The sequence below is a fragment of the Chenopodium quinoa genome, unplaced genomic scaffold, assembly GCF_001683475.1.
Source record: "Chenopodium quinoa cultivar QQ74 unplaced genomic scaffold, ASM168347v1, whole genome shotgun sequence".
In the NCBI taxonomy this organism is placed as follows: domain Eukaryota; kingdom Viridiplantae; phylum Streptophyta; class Magnoliopsida; order Caryophyllales; family Amaranthaceae; genus Chenopodium; species Chenopodium quinoa.
Window position 1 is genome coordinate 3316810 of NW_018743285.1, and position 9798 is coordinate 3326607.

General features: G+C 33.7%; 1 protein-coding gene across 1 annotated transcript; it reads left to right on the forward strand.

Annotated features, from left to right (window-relative positions):
• Positions 1 to 4007: 4007 nt before the first annotated feature.
• LOC110735747 (NAC domain-containing protein 76-like) lies at positions 4008 to 9433 on the forward strand. The gene is made up of 4 exons (XM_021915926.1): positions 4008 to 5928; positions 6073 to 6306; positions 7557 to 7831; positions 8524 to 9433. The coding sequence occupies exons 2-4, from the start codon at positions 6129 to 6131 to the stop codon at positions 9115 to 9117; spliced, it is 1047 nt and encodes a 348-aa protein (XP_021771618.1). The 5' UTR covers positions 4008 to 5928; positions 6073 to 6128; the 3' UTR covers positions 9118 to 9433.
• The last annotated feature ends 365 nt before the right edge of the window (positions 9434 to 9798 follow it).

Here is a 9798-nt window from a genome sequence, read left to right on the forward strand (position 1 = left end):
TCGAAATAAGTATATTTCTTACGTGGCGCTCCGAATGCTCTCCAAAAATGCCTACTTTATTTATATATATTAGATTTCTATAATTTTTACTTATGGGGAATTAAAGTTATTGGTTGTTAAAGTTTTGCATTGACAAGCGTGATAAAAGAAACAGGTCAAGTAAAAAAGAACGGAGGAAATATTACCCTAGTGCATTAGTGTATGTCCTTTTCCTCAACATAAATACATCCACTCTCCTGGTGGGAATTTTTAACTATTAGTATATAATTCCTTCAATCTCCAAATATTGTAATTATTAGAGGATTTACTTCTTGTAATGCACATTTTGAACATTAAATATCATTAATTAAATAAAGTTGATATTATAAAACCATATGTGAAGATGATTCTAACAAGACCGTACATTAATATGAATACATTAATTTATTATATAAATCACAATAAGATGAGCTAAATATAGCCTAATTTTACTTTTTTGTTACTCCCTTTATTTTGCATTAATAGCAAAGTGGCTTGACACATAATTTATGAAAAAAAATAACATAGTGCGAGGATTTTATAATACTCCGTATAAAGTATAGTTGGTGGACGTATATGGTAATTGTTAGTACAAGAAAGAAATTATTAAAAAAAATTAGCAAATGTGAGGTTGGTTGAAGATTAAAATAATAAAATAATAGTCATTCTTAACTAAAGGTAGAAGTGTTGCAATTTTATTGGAAACTAATGAAAAAGAATAGGAAAATTTGTCAAAAAAAACCCTTTTAAATGCCTCATTTTGCAAGAAAAAACCTTTTAAAAAGATCTTTGTTAAAAAAAACCATCACGATCACTTTTTGTTAGATGAAACCTCTGCCCTCTTTTCCGTCATTGACTCAAGGTTTCAGCCGTTGACTTCTTATTTTCTCTACTTGCAGCCTACTGTTGAGTAATTTTCCCTCTAGGGCAAATCTTCCCAAATCAATTAAAAGAAAAATTAGGGCAAACCTCCCCAAATCAAATCAATTAAAAGGTAAACTAGGGTTTTTAATCCCTTTCTTCCACAATTCTAGTACTCACTCCACCATTGTAGTGCTCACTCCACCCTTCTTCTCTCTAACAGTTTGTGGATTTGGTTTAAGCAGCACGGTATAAATTCACCAATATCGAGCAACAATTAAGTAAAAGGTTTATTTTTTGTCGAATTTTTCTGTCGAAACCTAACTAATATTACGCAATTTATGCAATTGAGTACGAAATTGAAGATCTCACCTTGGTTTGTTCTTAACTGTGTAATTAGAAAACCTTGTTTTGCGACCAAACAACCCATTTCTTCCTCCTTTAGCCATTGACAACATCAAATAAGAGAGTTTGTCAATTGTGGGAAAAAAGCCCCAATTTTTATACTATTTGCGTTAATAATTTGATGAATTAACCATAGTTTATTGTTAGAATATTAATGGCGTGAGCAGAGGAGAGAGAGAGAGAAACCTTAAGTGATGTTATTGAAGTGCTGAGCATTCATGGAGGGAGAGAAGAAAGGAGAGAGAGAATACAGGGCATTAACTTTGGAGGGAAAATAAGAGGGGAAAAGTAAGGAGGGAGTGCAAATATAAAAAAAGACTTGGGTGTAAGTAGAGAAAATAAGGAGTCAACGCCTGAATCTTTGAGTCAATGCCGGAAAAGAGGAGAGAGGTTTCATCTAACAAAAAAAGTGATCGTGGTGGTTTTTTTTTTAACAAAGATCCTTTTAAAAGGTTTTTTCTTGCAAAATGAGGTATTTAAAAGATTTTTTTTTTGACAAATTTTCCAAAAGAATAGTGTTGCAATTTATAAAAAATGAAGGTAATTTTTACTATTTTCTAATTAGACCTTTCACTTTTTCACCCAAAACAATTTTAATGCTCCAAAACGTTTTTAGAAGTTGGGCTACTTCTCCTGGCCGACTTTTTATCAGGCTTCCGTTTCTGGGCCTGAACAGTGGCATATCTGGCCCATTATCTGATCTTTAATTATTACCATATTTTATATTTGGATAGTATTATTGTTGCTTCACTTGTGAAGTTATTATTGTCCTTTTAATTTAGTTCCCTCTATCATCATTTAATTAACAATGGAAAATATAATTTCATAGCTCCCTTCTTAACAAAGAATCTATTACGTACTTTATAACAGTTATGATTCATGTAAAAAGAAGAAGTTATGATTAGCTTTGACTTATGATTTTTAGGTAATTGTTTAAGGATATTCTAAGAGTAATATGTAATTTGTTAAAATGGTTAATGCATCTACATTGTAACTTAGATAAAATAGTACAAATTAAATTATGATTATATTGCAAACATAAAATAAGAATAATTTGTTATTTGTTAAAATGGTTAATGCATCTAGATTGTAACTTAGATAATATAGTACAAATTTAACTATGATTATATTGCAAACATAAATAAGGTTAATTGTCGCCTGAACCTAAGTTTTATATTCTTTCCATTTCTTTTTATTGATCTCCTTTGCCTTTTTGCACAATTAATAGAGTATATAAACTGATCTTGATTTCAACCATCAGCTTAAACTTTTAGCCGAGATGATCATCTAACATGGTATCAGAGCTGATACTAGCCGAATAATAAAACGTTACTTACCTATAGTTGCTAGACTTAAATGAACCTTTTTTTTTTTTTTGCCTGAAATATATAATTTTAATGATTTAATCGATAATGATTAAAATATAACATAATAATCGAAAGGACCCAAGTCACTCAACCCAATTTCATTCAATACTTAATTGGTATGACCTGATATGTATCTAATATGTAACCTAAACGACCCAACCAAAATACTGAATTGATACCTAGTTGTTTAACGTGACTTTACGTGTCAATTCCTGACTTGACCCAACCCGATTTCAAACCCGAGCCATTGAGAGAGAACCCAAATCCGACCCGACCCAACCGACCCAAAATCGACCCGATTTGACCTATCTATCATATTTCGTAACGACCCAAAACAATCCAAATGACCCGAATTTTAACCCGAACCCGACCCATTGACTCGAATTGATAGGTCTAGAAGTGAGCCAATGTGTTCCTAATGTTTGATTGGACTGATTTGATATACATGTCCCTATTACCCTAATTAACTAAAGTCGAAAGATAGGTACCTAACACCCAAATGACTCGACCTAGCTAGTATGTACCCAGGACCCAATATAATCCGACTGTAACCCACATGTTCCAACCCAAACTAATTAAACTAGACTCAATCGACTCAAACAAGATCAGGCCTAATTGTTTAAAACCTGGCTTATTACAACTTGAGAATATATGACTGACCCAACCAAATCTGACTAAGTATTAATAATCCAATCCAATTAGTTAGCCAAATTCACCCATTTAAAATTGACTTGTTCATAGGCACTTAGCTTCTGTTCGCATCTTATCCGGGCAATGTGACATGTCACTCAAGCCTAAAATATGTTTTATTATAAAAGTACGATATTTATACATGTGAACATCAATTGTTATATTATGAGCCTAGATCACATCCATTAATGATAAAAGAAAGTTTGATCGTTTACAAGTAAGTAGAGTATAAAAGATGTTCACTTCTATTCTAAAATCAATTAATTGATAATAGGATGAATTTTTATTCAAGCTTAGGAAATGCGTTTTCTTTTCATTTCTAATAATAATAATGTACAATAGTACTTCTACATCTCACTTGTCAATTGTTCATAAAGTGTCAACACTACACATATTTTTATGAGAAGGTATTGGATGCGGACTGTCGCACGCATATTACGGCAGACTTGACTGATATATTTTACTTGTTGACTGATATGTTTCATGTGTTGATTGATATGTTTCATTTGTTGGCTGATATGTTTTTTTTTATTTTTTTTTATTTAATTTTTGATATGTTCCTCTTGTTGGCTGCTATCAGATATCCGTTGGCTGATATATTTCTTTAATTGGCTGATATCTTTATTTTGTTGGCTGATATGTATATTTTAATTGTTGGTTTATATGTTTTATTTTGTTGGCTGATGTGTTTATTGTGTTGGCTTATTTGTTCCTTTTATTTGCTGATTTCATCATTTTGTTGGCTGATATGTTCCTTCTATTGGCTGATATGTTCCTTGTGTTGACAAATATGTTTTTATTAATGTTTGATATGTCCTTAATGTTGACTGATATCAGACATCATCAATTGGCTGATATGTTCAATTTAATGGCTGATAAGCGTCATTTGTTGGCTAATATGATTGACAAAATGCAATATATTTTTATTTCTTTCTCTCTCCTCTTTCCCTCTCTTCCTCTCTTTCTGTTTCAAATGAGAATGGGGTTTCTCATTAACAATAAACATGAAAAACCAACAACAACAACACCACCGGCTGCTCCCCAAATGCCCAACCACCAACAGCACCACCGCTGCTCCCCAACTGCCGCCCAACCAGCCACCATCTACCAGCAAAATCCACTAGTAGAGAACCGCCGCCACCAATCAGTCCCAACCACCGTCCACAACAGCCACGACCTTCACCGTCATAACACCAACCCACAAATTCTCTCTCCTCCTTAACCCTTCGCCATTTCTCTTCTCTCTCCTTCGACCCAACCTCCTCTTCCACCGCCGAAACCCGCATACACATCGGCTACGCACTCCTCTTCCTCGGCTGCGGCGTCAGAACTTGCTACTCCTTCCCTCTCCCTGCGACTTGCACCAGCGAATCGCGGCCGAAGACTACTCTATGTTGATTGAAGAAGTGAAGATTGAAGAACCCTAACAATTCGATAAGTTCTGGATTCTTCATGGCCTTTGTTCAATTGATTAAGATTCGTGAAGTATAGTCTGATAATCTTGAATCTAAGTTTTTGTTGATTCGATCTTTGATCGACGATTACTCCTTCGTTGCAATTGATACGGAGTTTCCCAGTGTACTTTTGTGGCAATTCGGCAGCGTCTCGCCGCACGAACTATTGCGGCGCTGCCGCACCCAATAGTTTGTGTATTCTTATATTCGTTTGTGTAACCACATTATATCTTCACTATTATTCTTTATTAACTCAACCCATTGCTAACCCATCAACCCATATAAACCTTTTTTTTTTTTTTTTGACAAAACCCATATATAACTTATTAATCCGACTCAACTAGACCATTTGATCAAACCACTAGCTATTAATCTTCACCGACCCACATAATAAACAAACCTAACTATTAATCTATTTTTTTCCAAACTTGAAGAGGAAGATCATACATTTAAATTATGTGGAGTAACAAGTAAAAACACCAAGAGAAACAACATGTTCATTTCCTTGGAAAACAAACACCAACAAAGCAACAAGTATACTATAGTATAAATATTACAGTAACACCCAAATGCCAATTCACTCTAGCTGTACCTGTACACACTTATTATCCACATATATATTGCACGTCAACCTCGTCTAGTCTTCTCTAATTAGCGACCGATTAATTTAATCACATTCGATTAAGGCCTTAATTTCTCAAGCTGGTAATCTTCCTAATTTCTAATCCTTAATTCAATGACATTAATGAGGCGAAATTCAGGCCTAAGGTCTGCTATTCAACGGACAGAATCCCTAGTCAGATTACCGCTCCCCCGTGCACCGTTATACGTACGCTTTCATATACCTCCACATGACAATCAGACTCCCTTTCCTTTCTATTCCTTATTTTTTTATTGTTTGTTTTCTTCTATTCCCCTTTTTTATTATTTGTTTTCTTCTATTCCTTTTTTTATTATTATATTTCTTCTATTCCTTTGACTATTATATCCCCCAGCTTTCCTTTATTTCTGTTCCCTTTTCCTTGGTTTTAGTTCCCATTCTTCTTGATTACAATCTAATTAATCTTTCTTTCAATTCCCTATCTTTTACTTCATCTCATTCTTATCATTATCACCTTCTCTCTAACCAAAGGGTAAGGTGTTTTATTTTGCCTCCATCTACTTTAATCTTCTTCTTTGATTTCTTTCTTCGGTGTTCTTGATTGATTCTGAAGTAACGTAACGTGTTGTTGTTATGTCGTGCATCTTGTGACCCGTTTCTTGTTCCTACTTTTCAGTGATTTTTTTTAGGTTGGTTGAGTATATTGAACTACAGACGAACAAAGTTATTACAATGATGCCTGCAAATGGTGGTAATGGCCAAATCTCCGTTCCTCCAGGGTTTCGCTTCCATCCAACTGACGAAGAACTACTATACTATTATTTGAAGAAAAAGGTTTCTTATGAAGCTATTGATCTTGATGTTATTAGAGAAGTTGACCTTAACAGGCTTGAACCGTGGGATCTCAAAGGTTAGCTATATTGCTTAACATCATATCACATACATACCTTCTTTTTCATTTTATTTGCGCGCTTACAAGTACAAAAATCTTTACTTATAGTGTGGTTTTAGGTCTTTCCTTTAGGATATCTTGGATAATATAAACTTATGTAGAGATATTATAGGGCTAATAATCTAGTAATAGATCGAATAGTAAGACTTAAGATTTGAGCTTGAAGCTCATCATCATGTTTGTTGTTGCATGATATAGTAGAGCGCTTATCAAATTCCAAAAAAATAAAAAAATAAAAAATAAAAAAAATGGAAAAAAAACTTCAGTTTTAAGCTTTTGAATTTTTTTTAGGGCTTATAAACTTATAATCGATCTAAAAAAAAAAGAGTTAATTAAGATTTGAGCATGAAATAACTCATCATCTTTGTTAGTAGTAGCATGGTATGTACTCTAATCTTATTCATAGTTTATGTTTTCCTTTTTTATTTATTCATCATCTACATCAAAAAATAGCAACATGCATGATGATATAGGACGAACTAGGGTCCTAACTCCAAGATACTTTGGATCCGATACTACCAACCTTTATTCATTTATTTTTAATTCTTTGCACAAGTTCATACGGAGTTAGCTAGTTCGTAAATTAAAAAAATGAAACTCAATAATATTTTGGAGGTGATGATCCCAAACCATAGGTTTCATCAACCCGCTAAATAAGACTTTTAGATGAACTCATTGACATCCGCTAATACATTATTTTTTAAACATGTTTAACTTTGCATGGGCATCTCGAGGGCTTCTTTTAATCATATAGTAGTATTTAATTTGTAAAAGTCGTACTTAGAAAGTGATATGTAATTTTCATAAAAAAAAAGTGTTTCTGAATAATATAGATTTGTAATGCTACATGATTATTGGATTTTTGTTAGAGTTTTATATTAAAAAGGTATAGAAATGACAAACAAGGAGTTTCGATTAAATCTTATTTTGTTTGCCTATATTCGATATTAGTGGACCATTCAGTACTAACAAATTAAATTTAAACTGTATGTATTTATTATGTAAAAACGACAAATATTATTTGAATTTAATTTCATATTGACTTAGGTTGAGTGAAGTTTATGTATGTTATTCACTTTTTGGGTAGCAATATGTTATGTGATTATATTCTAGAATCTAGATAAGTTTTTCTAGCATGTTAGAAAATCTTTATTTTGGCAGCTTATACAAAGTTATGCTAATACCATGCATATAATGTTGTTATACAGATAGATGCAGGATAGGTTCAGGACCTCAAAATGAATGGTACTTCTTCAGCCACAAGGACAAGAAGTATCCAACCGGCACACGAACAAACCGTGCCACGGCAGCCGGATTTTGGAAAGCCACCGGGAGAGACAAGGCAATCTACCTTGGCAACAATGCAAAGCGAATCGGCATGAGGAAAACCTTAGTCTTCTACACCGGACGTGCTCCTCATGGTCACAAGACGGATTGGATCATGCATGAATACCGACTCAACGATGAAGATCCTCAACTTCAGGTAGGTTTAATTTTATTAATAACTACTTTTATCCATAAAAATTGATATTGTTTAACGCAAGATTACAGCTAGCCTTTTTGAGCTTATCAATAATTGAGGTTTACTTTTAACTTTTTAAGGCTTGGAGTAAAGATAAATCATATTATTGCACGTTGGAACTTGTTTGTACTACCATAGATAAACAAGTTTTGACGTTTATGTAAAGTCAGACCACAAATCAAAGAGACCTTCTTTATTTCATTAATCTAGAAAATTTTCTTAATGTAATCTTCATATATTTCATATCCATGTGTTCACTTAAGCTTAAATTAAATTTATTTGTACGCGTATTTCATTGTGTCCATCAAACCAAAAATGAAATTGTTTTCAACTAGATATAGATCCATGATTTAGGGGTTGTAATCATGCACATATATGTAACCAGGTACACCAAAGACGACATTTTAAGATGTATATGTCCCCCTTAGAGTGGCAGATCCAAGAATTAAATTTGAGTTGTTGATAACTGTCATTTTTATACTAGTTTATACAAGAAAAAAAGGTAGTTGACACGTCTCATTGTAAGTCAAGAAAAAAAAAAGAATTTATTAATAAGTTGTTTCTCCATAGTTCATCTAACCCTATAGATATACAAGTAGACAATCTATGCTTAATTGCAACTAATTTGGTGTGGTTTTCTTTCATTGTTTTAGCAAGAAGATGGATGGGTGGTGTGCCGAGTCTTCAAGAAGAAGAACCATGGAAGAGGTTTACACTCTGAACTACAACACGAAGACGATTACGATAATCCTAACCCTACAAATAATCACCCTTCCTCAAGCCACATGATAAAGCCAAGTACCAACCCTACTACTTCTACAACCCTGTTCCCACCAAGGCAACATGGTTACAACGTCCAACCCTTGATGTTTCCTAATAACTACTATAACCCTGATTACACTTTCGATGGCGCTATGCACCTCCCACAATTGGCTAGCTCCGACACATTATCAGCCACCGGTGGTAGCACTCTCTTTACTACCATGGATAATATACTGAGACTAAGTACCTCCGCCGGAGGACTAATAAACACACAACAATTATTAGCTAATGGCGGCGAGTGGGGGTTCTTGGATAAGCTTCTTGCCAATTACCAGAGCTTGGACCAGCATCAACAACAACAACAACAACAACAACAACAAGATCCATCACATAACAAGATTGTAGCCGGCGCCATAGCAAACCATGATATCCTAGGAATGAGCTCAACTAGTGCTCTTCAACATCAACAACATAAGTTTTGTTAAGGGTTTTTAAAGATTGTGTAACCTTGAAACAAATGGCAAGGGTTTATAGACTTTAATGCAATCAGTCTGTATTTATTCATTTGCTTCATTCTACTATAGTCTAATAAACTTCTTTAGGAATTCATAGTTTTATAGATATTGTATGCTATGCCTTTTTACTCTATGGTTTTTGACAATTGTTCCATTTTTACTTTTAAGGCCAAACAGTACATACTTTGACCAGAAATTATCACTAAATTTTTCTTTCATAATTTTTTTTTATATAGTTGACATGTTTTGACTTTTGACACTAACGCTTTGTTTGGATAGCAAATGAGGAAGGAAAGAAAGGGGAGAGAAATAGGAGGAAGGGAAGTGGAAAGAAAGGGAGGGGGAGGTGAACTCCATTTTCCCTCCAAATCTCTCCAATTTTGGAGGGATTATGCTTATTAAAGAGAGAGGGAAAATGGATCCCTCCCTCTCCTTTCCCTTCCTTACCTCAATCCTTTACCCAAACAAGAGAGTTTGTCCCCCTCCCATTCTCATCCCTTCTTTTCCTTCCATTTCCTTCTATCCAAACAAAGTGTAACTCACCAGCTTTACTTTGACTTGTGTTTGTAATTTTAAATTAGGATAAAACATAGTTATGTGAGATTTTGTTATATTTGTCTTAACGTATATTACTAAAATATCAACTTTTTA